Source organism: Corapipo altera, unplaced genomic scaffold (genome assembly GCF_003945725.1).
Source record: "Corapipo altera isolate COAL_440 unplaced genomic scaffold, ASM394572v1 239, whole genome shotgun sequence".
In the NCBI taxonomy this organism is placed as follows: Eukaryota; Metazoa; Chordata; class Aves; order Passeriformes; family Pipridae; genus Corapipo; species Corapipo altera.
In genome coordinates, this window is record NW_020884938.1 from 3,053,012 (window position 1) to 3,071,261 (window position 18,250).

At 49.9% G+C, this 18,250-nt stretch overlaps 1 protein-coding gene across 2 annotated transcripts; it reads right to left on the reverse strand.

Annotated features, from left to right (window-relative positions):
• Nucleotides 1–13,592: 13,592 nt before the first annotated feature.
• On the reverse strand, nt 13,593–17,686 carry BHLHE41 (basic helix-loop-helix family member e41). Of its 2 annotated transcripts, none has more exons than XM_027660864.1 (6): nt 17,665–17,686; nt 17,344–17,447; nt 17,023–17,086; nt 16,629–16,736; nt 16,294–16,405; nt 13,593–16,171 (listed from the first exon to the last, which is right to left on the reverse strand). In XM_027660864.1, exons 2-6 carry the CDS (start codon nt 17,403–17,405, stop codon nt 15,159–15,161), a joined length of 1,359 nt encoding a protein of 452 aa, XP_027516665.1. In that variant the 5' UTR covers nt 17,406–17,447; nt 17,665–17,686; the 3' UTR covers nt 13,593–15,158. The 2 variants fall into 2 exon arrangements, with proteins under 2 accessions (XP_027516665.1, XP_027516664.1); XM_027660863.1 differs by having other exon boundaries at nt 17,642–17,681.
• Between the last annotated feature and the right edge of the window lie 564 nt (nt 17,687–18,250).

An 18,250-nucleotide genomic window follows, 5' to 3' on the forward strand; every position in this document is an offset into this window, starting at 1 on the left:
CTAGCTCTCTTCAGGTGTTTTTTTCTATGTTTATAGAAAACTAAATAAGTGAAACTTGGTATATATAAGCTGTTATACCAGCAAAGAATTATTGCAATAATACTGGGGGGAGGTTGGGGGTAAGTGTGTGTAGTATATACGTAAATGTATGCATGCAGTGAATGCCTTTAGGTCTCAAGTAAATGGAGTGCTGAAGAATGTTAAATCCTTTGTGGTCCTGCAAGCACTTTACACATGTGATCAAGCACTGGTTAGTGCTTCATGGTGCTTGTGAGGGCAGAACAAGGTGGTCACAAAGGATCAACTGAGAGCCCTTTGAACCAAAGGAGATTTAAGCACATTTTTGAGTGTTCTAGTTTCTGACTGGGGCCTAAAAACATGTTCTGATACAAAAGTCTTGCAGTTGCAGCAAGGATGCCTCAAGCATAGCTGGTACCTCTGAAAATTTTAGTAGTTCTGCCATGGATGGAGTGTGCCTGCTCTACTTGTAAAGGGTATCAGAATGCAGAGTGTTCACCCTCATGACCATCCTGTGAAACAACTAACTAGGGGTTCTGACTGGAAGATTTGGTTTGCTGGCGCTTTAACCTAGAGAAGCAACGCAAACTAACTGTGAAAACACGAGTGAGCGCTTTATTACTGCTCTACTTCAATGCAAGATGAAAATCTGTATTATATGTAACTACATTTTTTGTCATTTAAAAAGCTTCTATTTTTTATTATTCTCATGAATGGTTGACAAAAAAAGATATTGGATATGCTCCCATACAATAAATTCCCCTCTGAAACTGTGGGTCTTTCCAGTTCGTGGTTTGCTGGAGTTGCACCATTCGTCTCGCGCACGTCTCACGGTACAGCTGCTGGGACTCTGTCAGAGAACACTGGGCCTGAAAGCAGGGCCAGGGTAAAGCTGGGTGTGTCTGCAGCTCAGACATCTTCAGAAAGGGCTGTGTGTCGAGCATTAGGACACTGAACAATCCTAAATGGCAGCTTACTTTGTGTGGGATACACAGCTGGTTGGGTGTGGGGCCTCTGTGGCAGACAGGCCCTCTGCCGTAAGCGTGCACGTGCTGTAATCTTAATCAGATAAAGCCCAGGCACTACAAGAGAGTAGAGCATCTTGTTTTGAGCTGAGGAACTGCTTCTAGGATTAATATGAACCCTAAACAGATAGAATTGGCCAGCAACTCACAAGAAGTGTAACTTAACTTAAAGCAAAGGGGTAGAGGTTTGCTTGGAGGTGATCAGGGAAGGGAATTGAATGCTCAGAATCTTCACTCAACAAATGCAGGGTGCCGTGATCCTTCAGGGAGCAGAAAGAAATTAAGCTTTGAAAAAGGAACTGCAGGCCTGATTCAGGTGTAGTTAATCATGCTGAGGACCTGAGGGGGTGCAAAGATTGCTTGAGATCATTTGAGTTAATCAAGGCAGGGAACTTGCTACAGCTCAAGACTTGTGATTTAAGCCATCCAAATGCAGTCCTTAGTCTGATATCCCAACAAATGGATTTTCCTAAGCTAACTGGAGCCTAATCTCATTAGAAGTGGGGAGCAATGAGCTAACACTGTTGACTGGTGATAAGACAATGTCATGAACTCCACTGGAACCCTAGCACATGGCACTCATGTTGTCAGGGCCGTGTAAGTTGTGGGGGCCCTCTGCTCCTGAAAGGTGCCCTTTTCTGCCCCTGTGCAAGTCAGCTGGCTGGGTTTTGTGGTACCTAAGGTTTCCCAGCGTGCTCAGCAGAACCAGGGCTACAGCTGATGGTTCTGATCTTTTGCTTTGCCTTCAAAGAACAAAGTGGTGTATTTGTATGTGGCTGCTGGAGCACTAACTAGCTCAGTGTAACTGGGCCACTAATGATTGCAAAACCAGACCAGATTAATGGTCCGTTTAGTTCAGAAGCTGTACTGAATTCTTCTGCCTGTCACATCTGTGTCAGCTAGGTGGTATTTCTTTATAATCCCAATTTTTAATGATTGTTTCAACTAAGATGTCTCGTGTCTGAAGTAGGGCACAATGAGCAACAGTCCTCATTACTGCCTTTATTGAAAATGATATATTTGCTACCTTTGGTATTGTAGCTAGTGTTAATGAGTATTTTCTAGGTCAGCCACTGCTTCATCATTAACTTTCTCCAGAAATATTGGAAGGAGGCAGTCTCAACTGGTCTATTCTGTTCCACTTTTCCAGGTGGGTATGCAGTGTACTTTTTTCCATCCTTTGCAGTGAGCTCCCTGTTCCGTGTGCTGTCAGGTCAGCAAACCCTGTCAGCAGCATTGATATGTTAAACATTAGTGACTGTCCAGGGGTTGAATTGGAAAAAACCTCTTTGGCATGTGGCAGTGCAACAAAGAACTGTGGGCATAATAAACTTAACTGAGCAACCTCACCACTTTTCTAATCAGCTTAGACACTGCCAGTGTCCTCGTGTCACTTCTGGTGGGTCTGTCTGTGCCTCCCCCGGGCAGGAAACCTCTTTGTCATACAGACAGCCCTGGAGTTTCTCCTCTGTGAATGTGTATTTGCTCTGCACCGACTCCTTCCTAGGACAGACGTTCGTCCCATGTGCAAACTGAAGTTTGATTTCTGGAGGCTTTTCAGATCTGAATCCCTGGCTGTGGAAAGGCTGCAGGGATCTCTGCTGTCTCTGGCAGTGAAAGAGTGTCATCATGGTACCATCACACTTCTGTTCAGTTATCTAGAAGCTGACAGAGGTAAAATACAGCTACACCAGACCAGGTTTTTGGCTGTGGGAGCTGGAGGTTTGATGTTTATCTCCAGTATTTGCGGTGATCTGCACAGGTTGAGTAAGTTTTGTTCCTGAAAAAGACAGAATGATGCTACTGTTCAGGCTATAGTTTTCCCTTTCTCTCCATCATTTTTGCATATTTTGTGCTTGTTGTTTCAGCTATGTACTTTGTCTTGTTCTACCCCTCTGCAAAAGGAGGAAAGCAGTAAGTAATTGGAAGACTTAGTGACAAAATGCAGTATAGAAGATCTAATATTCCATCCTGGGTGAAGTTGTAGGGAAGAAATGTTTTCTGGTTTGTTTTTTTTTTTTTAATGAGCAAAAGTTTGGAGAAAAATATTCAGAAGAGCTCCAGCTGGACTTCCTTTACCTCCTCACAAGGAGACTGATCTCTTCTCTCTGCTGACCAGTGACAGGACCCAAGGGAACAGCTGGAGGTGGGTCAGGGGTTTGGGCTGGATATTAGGAAAAGGTTCTTCCCCCAGAGGGTGGTTGGGCATTGAACAGGCTCCCCAGGGCAGTGGGCACAGCCTCAAACCTGCCAGAGTTCAAGAAGCATTTGAACAACGCCCTCAGGCATATGGTGGGATTGTTGGGCCGTCCTGTGCAGGGCCAGGAGTTGGACTCAGTGATCCTTGTGGGTCCCTTCCAACTCAGGATATTCATTCTGCAATTCTGGAAAGGGAAGTCTACTTAAAACAAACCTTGTCCAATGCAACACATATGAGTGGAAATAATTACCTGCCTAGGTATTTTAAAAAGGAGGGCTTCTGGTTAAAACAAAACAAGAAGGGGAGGGTGGTGGGAGGAGGGAAGTGAGATGTAGACCAAGTGAAACACCTTGAACCTCATTCATATTTACCCTGAAGTCCCTTTCACTAGTGGTGTGATGGACAGTGAGTCATCCAGCTTTGAAGCTGGTGACGTGGTATCACAGGGTACCATCAGGAGCTATTGCTAAAATGAAATTCAGGCCAGCCTTTAAATGGGGAATAGGTGGAATTTCTCCATGGTTGCCTATGGAGGTTCTCCTAAATTACTGCCTGTCACAACTTGCAATAGCATATCCCTTTTATCAGGTGTACCAAACTGCTGTTCATGGAATGTTATGTGCCCAGAAAAGATGATTTGGCTTTAGCAGTCACAGTCAACCTGAGGAGAACTTTGGTCAGTGAGGTAGAACTGGCCCTTCGGGCAAGCTGAAGAGAAACCCGAGAGCACCAGGCGACCTTTAACTACACTTTGTTGCTACAAAGTTGTCTTAATGTTCCCTTGACCTGGCAAATGTGCAGCGGGATTGCCAAGACTATGACCTGGATTCTCCATTGTCGTGTAGCTGGTGTCATGTAGCAAATGAGCACGGAGGAGTCAGTGACACAGTACATGAGAAAGGCAACTCAGCTGCCCTGAGAGGTTTGCTGGAATGCAGGGCTCCTGATAAATTTGTCCCCTCGGCTGTGCCAGCGCTGCAGTTCCCAGCAGGCCCACACGAGAGAGCAGCAGCACACGCAGCGGACACACAGTGCCACGAGAAGCAGGTTTTCTAGGAACACACAGCACGTGACAGAGAGTCGCGTGAGACACCCAACATTCTGTCCTTGAGTAGGTTCTTTCAGAAAGGACACAGTGCTACTAACAAAGAACCACGTCCCAGTCCCAGTGTGTGTGTGTGTAGCTGACACCCAAATGATGCAGTTCCTGCAGTTTCTGTGCAGGCCTGGAAGCTTTCGGAAACCTGCACAGATGGGGGTCGAAACATTCCATTTTAGGGATTATCCCATGCCTGGAATATTTACCTGTGCCTGGGAAGCTCTTGTTTCATTTCCCAGCTCTGCCACAGATCTCCTGTGTGTGACCTTGGGCAAGCTACTATAATCCCTCTGGATTGGAGTCCCCCAGCTGTAAGCTTGAGATAATACTGCCTCATCCCCTTTGACTTTGTCTATATATATGGAAAGCCCTGTGGGGAGCAGCATCTCGTTTCCTATTTGTTTGGCAAAAGTAGTCCTTAGAACAATGTGGTCCTGAACTTGGCTGTGCCATCCAGATACTGCTGCATGAAGTGTATTTTTATATCCTATCAAGAGGATGACAAGAAGTCACTCTGAATTAGTTTTACCTGGCAGGGAGAGGAAGATACAGGCATGCAGAGGGAAGCCGGGAGTTTCTGAAGGTGAATTTTTGTTTAGCTTTAAGTAGATTTCTTTTTCTAAACTGGTAAAAAGGAAAGGCAAGTAAAGGAATAAAACCTCATTTCAACTTTTTTTCAATTCTCTTTTTGCAAAGCTGTTATGCTGTTACTAGAGGCAGCCTAAATCCTTTTGCAAGTGCTGTTTTGGGAGTGTGTTGTGCCTAATCGATAGAAATGATTCACTAAACAGGCAGAGATTTGCTTGGTGATGCTAAATGTTCCAGTGTTCCCACAGGTCTGATGATATTCTAACAAGGTGCATGTAACCACTAATGCACGGCGACAGGTTCCCATGTCACAGTTTTCTGTAGATATCCAAGTGCCCTTTGGTATTAGGGGCTGAAGAGATAAAGGGCACCAGAGTTAGAATTGTAGGAAGGTGCCTTTTTTTGGTTGTTTCCTGATTCCAAAGCGTTTCCTAGGTGCTCCAAATAAATTGAATTAACTCACACTTCGGCTGCACTTACTCTGGAGTCCTGCACAGCATGAACACCCTTCAGCATGGCTTAGCACAGAGACTCAGCTGTGCTGCATGAAAGATCATTTAAAGATGTTGCCATCTGAACTTGTTTCAGTAATAATTAGTGCAGCTGCTGGCATTTGACAAGGCAATGAATAATCAGTCCTGCTGCATCTTATCTCAAGTCCTGCTCAATAAAGTTCTTGCTGCTACCTTTGTCCGTCACCTGAGGAACTGTACAGCAGGAGCCACCTACTTCTAGGAATACACATCTCCTTTGGTAGGATGGACTTGGCCTGCCCCCAGTGTGCAATCATACAGGATAAGTACAAATTTCAGGTGCTGTGGGCAGCCACAAAATGAGGCTCAGTAGCCTTGAGAAGTGTCAGTCAAAGTTAACAACAATTATAACAAGCCATTCTATGCTAAAGTGTCAGGTTTGTGTTTTCTTGTAGTGCAGATCATCACAACTCGGGTTACCTCCATCAGTCTTTTGCCTTCAACACTTAAAATATTCTTAGAACCTGAACTAGGAATAAGGGAATCTTTCTGGCATTGTTCTGTCTCATTTTGACTATAGAAATACATGTTCTTTATGATGCACAAGAGATAGGCTCACTGCATTTCCCTGCCTCCTTGTCTGATTTAAACCAGAAGGTGAAAAGGTAACTGAGGCTTTTTATTGACAGGAATTCCTCCTGAGTGATAGAATTCTGGGGTGGCTGTTTTGGGGTTAAAAGTTTGTTCAGCTGACTGTACTGAGCTTATTGCTTCTCTTGTCAGCCAGAAGCTTGAGACTGTCCTGCATGGTGGAGGTGCCTTCAAGTCAAGGGGTTGGGCTTGCATCTTGAAAGCACTGCCACACAGATGCATCAGGAACATCTGGTAAAAGGAGGAGATCCTCTCTTTACAGGCTCTTTACAGGCTTGTACAAACGTGTTATTTGATTGTACCCCTTAGGGAAAATGCTGGGTCAGCCCTGAACTAAAGCCCCAGCCCAGGCAGCTTTGTTGCTGAAGGTACAGGTGTTCCCTGAGGAAAACTAAAGGGTCGTGCAGTACCTTCTCACTGACTTTGGCAGGCAGCTGAATTGCCCTCAACCCCTATGAGTGTACTGCCCTGGGGTTACTAAACTCAAGTAACTCCATGACGTTACTGTGTACTTTTAAAAGCAGTTATTGCAGACTCGGCATGTTCAGCAATCACAGCAAACAGCTGGACTCCTGGAAATACCTTCAGGGCCTGGCAGGGCACTGATGGGAGTGTGCTTCCCATGGATGGCTCCTGGGGCATGGCACACAGATTGCTCTCAAAGGTCATTTTAAATAACTGTACTTGCCTTGTAATTTACAACACTGGAATCAGCCCCATGACCAGTTGCATTAGGTGTTTTGCAAAGCCGCTTCACGTTTTGCAGACATGGATATACCTTTGCAAATCTTATTTCTCTGCTCTGTTGAACAAAGCAGACACACAGCTGCTCTCTGGTGTGCCAAGGAGCAGGAACACGTGCAGCCCAGGTTCACACAGATGTGTTTTTCTGTGAACGCCCACAGTGTTGTCTCATGATGGCAGCTTGCTAAGCAAAGGTAGCACCTTTTCTCCCAGGTATCAGGAGGTGCTGAATAGCCTTAACTCTGACCCTTGTCCACACACATTCTTGTACTCTTCAGTTACCTTGGTAGCACCTGTAATAAGGAGTTTTTACCTATTCTACACACTTTCTAATTTTTTTAAGCAGTGTCATTAAACAGTTTGTTCCCCTACATCTCCTTCCTGACTTCACTCTGGAAAACGAAGTCCTGATTGAGTGCATTCAGCGTGACAGACCCAGCAAACTGCCTGCGTGTGTCCAAACCAAGCATCTGTAGGAGTCAACAGTACCAGAAAAAAACAAACCCATTGTGGTTTCAGTTCCCTGACTCCCAGCAGCTTCTCCCTGCAACAACAGAGGGCACCACTCCTCACACAAAAAGCTGAAGCTGGAAAAGAAGCAGCCCTGCCTTTGAGTCAGTTTGGCAACTGGAACATTTATCTCACAGGAGGTGATTGGGAATGAATATTCTTCCTCCAAGGATATTCACCTCTGTCTGCGTCTCCTGCTCCCTGTGCCAGAAACTGCTCTCAGAGATGTGTGTGCTGTTTCTCTGGTTTGCACAGAATAATTAAGCAGTTGCTTTTTAGATTTAGCTTGTTTGATTAGAATCTTCACTTGGGGGAAGAGGAAACCAGAGTACCAGTTCCTACCACCGCTCCTGTGAAGATCTGTTTTTATTCCAGTGGGTTTACAACATAAAATGCACAAATATGCTACAAAGCAGGGCTGGAGCCTAGGTTTCTCCTCTTAGGTGACTGTGATATCTCTTCTAATCATGCTGTGCTGTCCAACAGGTGCCACCACGTGAGCGCTGCCACCGCCAACAGTTCTGAAATAAAGGGAGCAAATCTAGTTCAGCCCTTGAAAAAACACTGATTTGTACATCTCCCTCAGAGAAAGGCTCCAGGGCAGAGCTCTGAGTAGAAAGTAGTGATAATCATCTGAGCCCAGAGCAACCGGAGGGTGGAGATATTAACTAATTTGTATGTGGCTCTCTCCTGGTCCCACGGGCTGTGGTGAGTCTGTGTCCCAGGCAACGGGCTGGAATCACATGGAATCTGGTGACTCTTGTGTCCAGACTGTGTCATGTGAGCGGCAGCAGGTTTATGGTGTGGCTGGGATCGATGGCTGCTCCCAGGCCCTTAGGCTGTGGTAGGAAACAAACCAGCAGGAGCTGCTGGGACAGTATCCATGCCTTTCCCTGGCGCAAGCAGGAGGGCCCATGGGATGCCATTCATGATCTTCCAGCCTTGGGCTTGTGGAGGTATGTCTAACACATGTGGGAGGACTGGGTATGTAACAGGTAGGGTAAGGGATGACTGGCAGCTCCTAAATAAAAAAGTTCAGGTATATAAAACATGTAGCAGTTTCAGCTAGGGGGACTCCTGGTCCTTTCGTGCAGCTATGAAAAGGCTGGGGGTGCTTCAAAGCTAGTCTGGTTTTCCAGTCTATTTTTTCCAGTTCTGGTTTTTGTTTTTTGCTAATAAAAGGTCTTGCCCTCACCTACAGACCTTGTTTTGCTATATCCATAGACCTACAAGAGCCTACAAGAAAAATGGAGACTATTTACAAGGGCAGGTAGTGACAGGACAAGGGGGCATGGCTTCAAACTGACAGAGAGCAGCTTTAGACTGGATATTAGGAAGAAATTGTTCCCTGTGAGGGTGGTGAGGCCCTGGCACAGGTTGCCCACAGAAGCTGTGGCTGCCCCTGGATCCCTGGAAGTGTCCAAGGCCAGGTTGGATAGAGCTCTGAGCAACCTGGGCTAGTGGAAGGTGTCCCTGTCCATGGCAGGGGGTTGGAACTGGAAGGTCCCTTCCATCCCAAACCATTCTGCGATTCTATGACAGTAACAACACTGCTATTTAAGAAGAATCTAAGTGAAAAAAGAGTCTGCTAAGGTGTTCCCCGATGACATTTTATTATCCCTCCAGCTGATGCCCTCAAGGGCTGTAAATCTCTTGGTCTTTGTTATTTTCTGTACAGAATTGGTCCGTACCTGCATCGTATCCCATCAACACACATCGAGCAAACCTCTTAAACGCCGGGATTTCCAGCTCCCCGGCGACCCTTTCGGAGGGGACAGAGCAGGATTAGGTTGGGCATGAGAAAGAAGTTATTCACAAAAAAAGAGTGGTTAGACATTGGAACGGGCTACCCAGGGAGGCGGTCGAGTCACCGTCCCTGGAGGTGTTTAAGCAAAGAGCCGACGCGGCACTTGGTGCACCACGGTCTAGTTGACACGGCGGTGGGTGTTCGGTCACAGGGTGGGCGCGGTGATCTTAGAGGTCTTTTTCCAACCTAATGGACTCTGTGACTGTCGCATTCGAGTCTCATCCCCCGCGCCGTCCGCGGGCGGCCATTCCTGAGGGGAGGAACTCCCCCCTCCCCTTCTCCCCTCCCCGCTCTGAGGCGCCGCGCGCGGCCCCGCCCCCGCGGGGGGGAAGCGACCAATGGCGGTGGCAGCCGCCGCTGGTGGCCCCGCCCACTCACGCCCCGTCCCGCCCGGGGCGGGCGCGGCCCCGCGCGCACGTGCCGGGCAGCGTGCGCGGCGGTCACGCGGGCGCGCGCGTGACGGGACGGCGGCGGCCTGAGGGGCGGGCGAGCGCGCGCACTTTGCACCGAGGCGGGAGCGGGGACAGGGATACGGTGGGGGGGAGGGAAGGAGAGGATTCCTGGGGATAAAAACCGCAAACCGGCCCCTTATCACCCCTCCACACCCCCGAGGTGCCTCCCAGGAGCGCTGTCCCGCACTGACGCCTCTGTGCGAGCCCTGGGGTGTGGAGGGTGCGCCGGCGTTGCCTGAGCACTTTCCAGCCGTCCAGACCAAACCCAGTGGGACAGTCTCTTCCCTTTTCAGAGAGTCAGTTAGATTGGAAAAGACCTCTAAGATCGTGGAGTCCAACCTGTGACCGAACACCACCGTGTCAACCAGACCGTGGTACCAAATGCCACATCCAGTCATTCCTTAAACATCTCCAGCGACACTGACTCCACCACCTTGCCACCCCCTTCCAATGGCTAATCACCCTTTTTTGTGAGTAACTTCTTCCTGATATCCAACCTCAACCTCCCCTAGCCCAGCTTAAGACTATATCCTCTCGTTTCAAGCACAGCATGAAAAGATTTTTCATCTTTAGTTCTTTTCAGCCTCTCAGTCCCTTGCAGAATGAAAGCATTCAACTTCCACGTTAAAAGGAGATGCTCCATTTCTCTGACTGGCAGTCCTGCAAACATATTTGGAGATCTTGCTGCCCGAAGAGGGTGTGGAGTCTCCCTCACTGGAAATACTCCAGAACCACCTGGACACAATCCTGTGCCATGTGCTCTGGGATGACCCTGCTGGAGCAGGGAGGTTGGACCAGATGAGCCACTGTGGTCCCTCCCAACCTGATCCATCCTGTGATTCTGTGAAAATAAGCTTTTTTTTTTCTGCATCACCAGACTGCTTTATTGTTACAGAGTTTGCCCTTTGTGGTTTATGATTGTTCCCACATGTATTTGATGGAGATACTGATATTCCAGGTCCTGCAGCTGGAACCCAGGGCCCAGTCTTACAAGCTTTACTGGAAGCTGTGATCACTGTACAACAGAAATACTGATCGGGGTCACTGCTCACAGGATCCAAACCTGAAGCCAAATCAGTGGGCTCTAGCCAAGTCTGGAGCCCTTAACACTACAATTAGGCCTATGCAGAGGGACTGCTGCTCCCACGTAAATGGGCTTCTTTGCAAACAACATCATGTGTAAGAAAACCGTGGGCCTGCCTGCCACCGACTGCAGGGCTGGAGCCTTGGCAACCTTGTGATAAAGTGCAGTGAGAACAGAATCCACTTCAGTGTCTGTCAGCTCAGCTGGCTCTGTGGGGCAGGTATTACTCCAAACATGCTCAGGGAGGCAATTTTCTGCTGAGGAAGAAGTTGCCATATTTACTTGGCTCTTTTCCTGAGGTTGTTGTCTAGAAATTGCTCAGCCGTGAGAGTGACTTGGCCACCTCCTTTAAAAATACAAAGTAAAACAACCCAAACCAACAACCAACAGGCCTTTAGGGAGGCAGGAGAAAGAACTCTTCCCACTTGTCCCGGGCATCGCCTGCCTCCTCTGGGGCCCCAGGAGTGCCAGGCGGGAAGGCAAATGCTTGCATCCCAGGAAAAGGCAGCAGGTGCACTGTGAGTTCAGTGAGGCAGAACAGCCTGGTCTGAGGCAGAGCAGCTCCCTGCAGCGGTGATAGAGGCTGTGATGAATTTAGTGTTTGTGACAGACTGACAGCCCTGCAGACTGAGATGCTGTAGCCACAGGAAGATGCAGGGAGTGAAGCCAGAGTGGCAGCTCACGTCCACCCCACACGTGTCCAGGACTCACGCAGCTGCTGCTGGAGGCAGGTGAGCCACTTGGCTTCTCTCTGCTGTGTCTCAGTGAGCTGCTCCGAGCCTGCAGTAGAACCAGGGGAGATTCGGACTTTCTTGAGTGAAACTAGCTCTAGAAAAATCCGATTTTTTTTTTTTTTTTTTTTTTTTTTTGGTGGAGGGGTAATTCGGCATTTTTGGTAGTTGTTTTCTCTGAGGTTGTACTTCCACATTCATTTCTGCAACTATTGGGCAGGAAACATCTCAAATAAGGCAGGGATCACATGGCTCCAGGAGCTGAGGTTGGAAGGGAAAAGGAAACACATGGCAAGAGCCAGGTTGCAGGGCAGACTAGGAATCTACTGGTGCTGAAACACACCTTGCACACAGTCCCCAGGCTTGCTGGATGTCAGAGAGTCTGCCCTGACTAGGGGTGAAAATTAAACAAGCCCCAAAACACAGGCTTAGGACCTACTCCAAGGCCCCATTACGCTCCAGGATAGGACTCACATGGTTTAACTGGTAGGTCAGGCTTTTCTTAAACAGAGCTAATAGCTGAGTTCCGTAACTGTAACCCTTCCAAATGTAAAAATTCCATGTCCTTCAGTGGGAACTACATGATATTACCTTCCATTGAGTTAACAATCTCAAACACTCTAATGGAACCTGTCATATATACAATATACTGGATAATAAGATGTTTTCAAAGTTTATTGCATAAGACATTTAGCTTGCATCCCTTATCTTGTGGTTTATGGGACAAGAGAGTATGGACTCCAGTGTATACAATAAATGTAGCACCCAGTCCTGCACTCTTAGCACTCCCATAAGTAAATGTATATTTAAAGCTGTGAGGCTCTTTTCCAGTGTTTCTAGGATTTATTTTTTTTTCAACAAAACATACAAATTGATTTGGGCTCCAAATGGATCTGAGGAAGCCTGAATTTTAATAATTAAGGTTGACACTAGGGTCCTTCCTGTCACTTGCCTTTTGCCTCCAGCATCAGTGGGTTATCAGCCTCAATTACAACCCTTTTTCTTCTGTGTTTGCTTTTGTAAGGCTCTGGGATTATCAGAACGCACATATTTTGTCTTTATGTTTTATGTCATAAAATTTAATAGACTCCACTGATGCTGCAACTTGGCGTGAAGTCATTTGGCACATTTGATTCAAGGGCTAATAAAAACAAGCCTTCCTGTTATTGTACATGGTAAATACTGAAATTGATAAAACCCCTTAAGGAGTTAGGTTTATAGCCCAGTGAAACCTAAACTGATTCATAGTCCCAGAGGCTGGAAATTTAAAAGATATGTAAAGCCTGGCCTACGTTTAGGTGTTTGTACAGAAAGCCTGCCTATATCTCTAATAGGAATTGTATTTACTACAGCTTCCATGTGAAGACTGGAATTCCATATTTCTTATCAATCCTACTCAAGTAGTGTAAAAGGCCCGCTTATTTTTCATCCAGTTTATAATTCCTCCTATATTTTAAAGGATTGCTGGAATTAACACGAGTCTTGGGAAGTTTTTTTTTTACTCCATTCCAACTTCGTTCCTTGTCAGCGTAGAGTCAGCGGTACTGGAGAACCAGCAGAGGGAGCACGGAATGCTTCCTTCATCTCCCTCTTATGTAAACACTGGCTACTGTCTGAGGGGTTCCTTAATTTCATTTCTCTGCAAGAATTTGTTGCAAGAAAAGGTGATCTACGGCTCAAATATTAAATCTGCAGAAATCTTTAGGGTGCTGCATTTCCATGCTGATTACTTGCCTGCTTCCACCACTCTATTCCCCCTACTGCTCTCCCCCCTCTGCAAACTGTTCAGTTTTCATGGAGTATTTCCAAGCTGGGACATCCATCATTCATTCCTGCAGAGATTATGATACGTCATTAGGTTGTCAGGCAAATTGGAAAGTTTGCTCCTTGTGAGCAAAGAGAGCTCCCATGCAGCTCCAGGGCTGTAAAGTGTTAATTTCAAAGATCAATATTTTGCAAAAAGAAAGAGGAAAAAAGTAGAAGTCAGGAAGAAGCACATTGTGTTCTACACACATGCTTTACACTTTGCTTTGTAAAACATGCACATCTTAAACCAGAGTTTGCTAAAGAGTTAAAGGAAACCAAGCAAATTTGAACCCAGATTAAAAATGTGAATTAAATTATCGTCAGCCACACAGTCATACAGTTTGAAGCTCAATGCACCCATTATTATGTATTAACATTAATTTTTTAATTAGTAGACAACCCCATTTTGTGTATTAAAGTTTTTATTCCTTAGTAAGAATTTTTTTTAATCACAAAATAGTGTGGAAATATTTAGATAATAGAATTCATGGAGTGCTGGAAAATACTGAATATAAAGATTGATTTCTAATATATCACATACTAAACTGTTCTAAAACAGCTGGTTTCTTGCAGACAGGTTTTATTTTTTTTTAATAATTTAAGACAGCATAAGCTTGTATCAAGCATAAGCATTGTAACAAAAGTGCAACTTTTTCAGCAAATCCTCCCAAAAGATATTTAACTCAAAATATCATTAACACATATTTTTTTTTCTCCCTACAAAAATAGCATGTCAGACATCATTAATTGGATGTATTAACAACTATTTACATACAGCCACTCTGTAGGCTAGTAAGATTTTTTTGTTTTTAACGTTGTTTAAACACAGCGTTTGAGGCAAAACAGTAGCAACAGCAGCAGCAGATGCACCAAACGGACTGACGGACCCCGGACACACACACACTCCTCGCCAGGCTGTGGTGTCTCACCTCTTACATAACATTCAAGTGAGATTTCTCACAGTGCTACCTTGGCAACAAACTAAAAATATCTAGGCAAGGTCTTGGTTTAAGCCTTATTATAAAAGACTTATCTGTGTGATTATCTGGCGTCTGGTTTGTCTCCAGAAAGGGAAATCGCAGTATTTTGAGCATGGGATGAGGGGAGAACCCATATGGGAAACTTACCCCAGCTGGTTTAATTGTTCCTGATTGCACAGGCCTCCAGTTTGTGTCACTGGGAATTTAGGATGAAATGAGTTCAGGCTGATGAGTTGCTCTGTGGTTTCTTGCGGGAGGGAATGGGGGTTCTTTTTGTAGTTCAGTGCAGTAACATTCATTTTATACAGCAAGGTTCGGGGGGGGGAAATCTCTCGGGAACATACTGAATTAAATAAAGACGGGGTGAGAACAAATGCACTTGCCACACCTGTATACCTTAGCCAAAAAAAAATAATGAAATAAACACAAGGTTATGTAATGGGTCTGACCCTCCTTCCCTTGCACACCCAAAACTCGCTGGAGCCAGCGGCATCCCCGGGTGCTCAAGGCACTGCAGGTTTGGGCTCAGGGTGCATCCCTCCACGCTCCGGTCCTCGATAAAGTGCTAGCACAGGTGTTGGGGTCTGTCCTTCTTCCCTCGCCTCGCCCCCTGCCCTCACCCTGAACCCACCCAGGTCTCCCGGACAACAAGTGCAAGTTTCCCAAGTGGGACTTATGGACACACTGTATAAACCCATTCCAAATAAGGTGCCACATTTAAGTTACTCTATATAGAGAAAAAAAAAAGTATCCTTACTATGTCCTCTTCCTTCTTCTTTTTTTTTTTTCCTTATTTACGCATTTATAAAGCCAAACATTAAAAAAATACTGAGTAGCAAATTTTATCCTCGACGGTCCTCTGGCGGGGGCCGGGTCCCGGCAGCCCGGCGACCCCTGCCCTCCGCGGCAAACCGGGGGGTGCAGGTGCCGGCCCGGCGACCCCTCGGTCCGAGGGGAGGGCGGCGGCGGCGGGGAGCCCCCGGGGGCGTCTCACGGGCCCTCGGCAGCGGACTCCTCGGCGGCCGCGGGCTCGGGCTCCTCGCCGGGCTCGGCGGCGGCGGCAGCAGCGAAGGGGTGCGGGAGGTGGGGCGCCGGGGGCAGGCCGGCGGCGGCGGCCGCAGCCGCCTTCTCGGCGGGGCCGAGCACCGAGGACAGGCAGGGGAAGGAGGCGGCGGCGGCGGCCGCGGCGGCGGCCGCCTGGGCAGGGATGCCCGGGTAAAGCAGCGGGATGGGGGCGGCGGGGTAGAGATACTTCTCCAGGCTGCTTTTATCCAGGAAGGGCTGCATGTAGGCGGCGGCGGCGGAAGGCGAGATGAAGTAGAAGGGCAGGCAGAAAGGGGCGGCCGCCGGCTGTCCGAAGGGGGCCCCGCCGCCTCCCGCGCCCAGGGCCATCAGCGAGCCCAGCAGGGCGGCGTCGGGTCTCACCAGCGCGGCCGCCGCCGCCGCCTCTGCGCCCCTCGCCGCCAGCCCCGGCGGGCCGGGCAGGGGGCTCGGGCCTCGGTCCAGCTTCCGCCGCTTGGGCGCGGGGGGCACCTCGTCCCCCGACGGCTCCTGCTTGATGGCCAGGGCAGGCAGCGCCCCGCCAGCCGCCGCCGCCGCGGGGCCGCGCTCGGGGCGCGCCTCGCCCTCCCCGCCATAGCCGCTGTCCGTGTCCGTGTCGGTCTCGGCGCTGAGCTCGGCGGCGTGAGTCCGCTGGATGACGGGCACGCAGTTAGCCTGGCCCTCCGGCTTGTGGCCCGGCGCGCAGGGGGGGGCGGACGGGGAGGAAGAGGAGGAGGATCCCTTGCTGAGGGGGCCCGGCGGCGGGGAGAGGAGCTGGGGGCCGGGGAGGAACTGCGAGGAGATGGAGTGCAGGTGGCCGAGCAGCTGGGCGCATCGCTGCTCGCGGGGGGTCCAGCTCTCGAAGCGGGAGAGGTACTGCAGCACTTCCTTGGCGCACGTCTGAAAGCCCGAGTGGAAGGCGTCCAGGTCGGCCTGCACCGGAGACTTCATGGACCGCTCTCCTGCGGGGGGGGACCGAGCGGGGACAGCGTTTGCCCGCGGCTCCGGCTTGGGGTGCCCCGCTCCGCGCCCCCCCAAAACCCCCCCTCGCCGGCCCCTGCTGCGCCCCCCGGGCCCCGCTTACCATTCTGCAAAGCAATGATCTTCTGGTGCTGCTGCTCCGTTAAGGCTGTGAGCGCTTTCAAGTGTTTCAAAGTCAGTTCCAGCACCACTGCTTTCTCCAGGTGTCCCAGCGTCTGCAAAGGCGAGGGAAGGGGGCGGTTTGGCTACCTCCCGGCACGCTTTGGCTACCGCCAAACGCCGCCTCCGCTAACTTCGGGGAAGCCGGTCCCCGAGGGGCATTAGGGCCGGGACGGCGGGCAGACAGCGGGCTGGCAGCCTGGAGTCCCGGGGGCTACGCAGCGGGCAGGCTGCCGGCGCCGGCATCTGCGTGTACATATACGCCCCCCTGCACCTTACCGTCAGTTTGAGATGCTCGGGCAGCAAATCCTTCAGCTGGGCAATGCATTCGTTAATCCTGTCTCGCCTCTTCTTTTCTATCAGTCTGTGTGGCAGTTTGTACGTTTCCTAATTAGCAAGACCCGGAAAAGCCGAGCGTTAGGCTGAGTCCCTCGGAACGCCGATCAAAACCAAAACAAATGTCATGCGGACCACATGCCGCGCAAATTATCGCCAAGGCACCGCTTTCCCCGCCGTGCCAGCTCGCTCGTAAACCCGCTTGCAATTCAGGGTGCAAGTTAAAGGCGCAGCCCCCCCCCCGGGGATGCTCTTGGGAGTGAACCTGAGCCGTAAAATTCAGCGAACCCCAAATTAAGCGCTTAAGCGAGAACAGCCCCAGAAAACTTACTCTTACCTTGCTGTCGTCCCTCTTCACGCCTCTTTTGGGTTTGCACATATACAGGGCAGGGTAGTCCAACCTGGAGAAAAACACAAAGATTCGGCATTGGCAAATGCAGCGGGAGCTTGCCTGGCACCTCCTCGATGGGCACACGGGCGCCGAGCGCTCTGCCCGAAGGGCTGGGCGAAGGATCGCCCGGGTCCGCCCGCGGAGGGAGGCGGCGAGCCCCGCGCCCCGCCGGGGAGCCGGCGCCGCTCCCGGCGCTCCGCTGCACTTTCCCAAGAAGACGAAAACGCCGTAGAGACACGAGACAGAGATAATGCCCTGCCGCCTTACCCTATAAAATCCCTGTGCTCCAGTAGCTGCCTCTCCGGCAAGCGGGAGATTCCTTCATCCATGTCTGGCAGCGGCTGATGTTTCGTCGCTGCTTTTGACTGAGCCTGCGGGATGCTGAGATCAGTCTCGGGAGATCCGCAAGCGACGCTGCGCACATGCAGCCTCCGTCCCCCCTCTCCCGTGCAAGTGGCCAAAAGTGTGCGGCGGCTCGTCCTCTCCCCCCCCACCACCACCAACCCCAACCTCCCCCCACCCTCCCCTTCTTCCAAGTGCCACCGCCGCTCCCCCCCTCGCCCGCCTTCGCTCCCGCTCGCCGCGCACACGCCCGCAGCTCCCGCCGCCGCCGCCGCGCCTGCCCGCGGGGCACGCGCGCCGCCAGCCAGCCCCGCACCCGGCTCACGTGCGGCGCGGGCGGGGGCGGGACCGGGGAGGGGACGGGGCGGGGGAGAACCGGGCGGGGGGGGGGGTCCCGGGGCCGCCCTGCGAGACAGCGGCTTCCCCCCTCCGTGTGTCACTGCCGCTGTCATCGTCAGCGTTACTGCCGCGGCTGCTGTCGCTCTCGTCGTGGTTTTATTATATCTTTAAAATGTTATTATTTTTCTAATATTATTTTTTAAATAAATTTACTTTTCTGTTTTTTATTATTATTATTTTTTATTTGTGGCTGAGGAGGAGACCCGCCCGTGGAAAACATGCCCGGAGGGGAGGCGTGGAAGGATGGAAGAACGGGGAATAATCGAGCCCCTCTCTTGCGGAGGGGGCGATTAGGGGGTCGCGTTCGCCATACGTTGTATATAGATTTAAGGATGCGTGGGCACGGACACGCGTGGTTTTTTGCGCGGGGCGCAGCTCTCGCCCCGCGGTGATCCCGGCGGCTCCCCCGCCCGACCTTTGGACGGGAGCCGGG

Excerpts from the sequence above, each read along its gene's own strand:
- BHLHE41 (XM_027660864.1), bottom strand. The coding sequence starts at position 17,405 with ATGGATGAAGGAATCTCCCGCTTGCCGGAGAGGCAGCTACTGGAGCAC. Across the intron at positions 17,087-17,343 it reads GAGCACAGGGATTTTATAGG|GTTGGACTACCCTGCCCTGT; the intron begins GTAAGGCGGCAG and ends GTTTTTCTCCAG. Across the intron at positions 16,737-17,022 it reads TGAAGAGGGACGACAGCAAG|GAAACGTACAAACTGCCACA; the intron begins GTAAGAGTAAGT and ends CTTGCTAATTAG.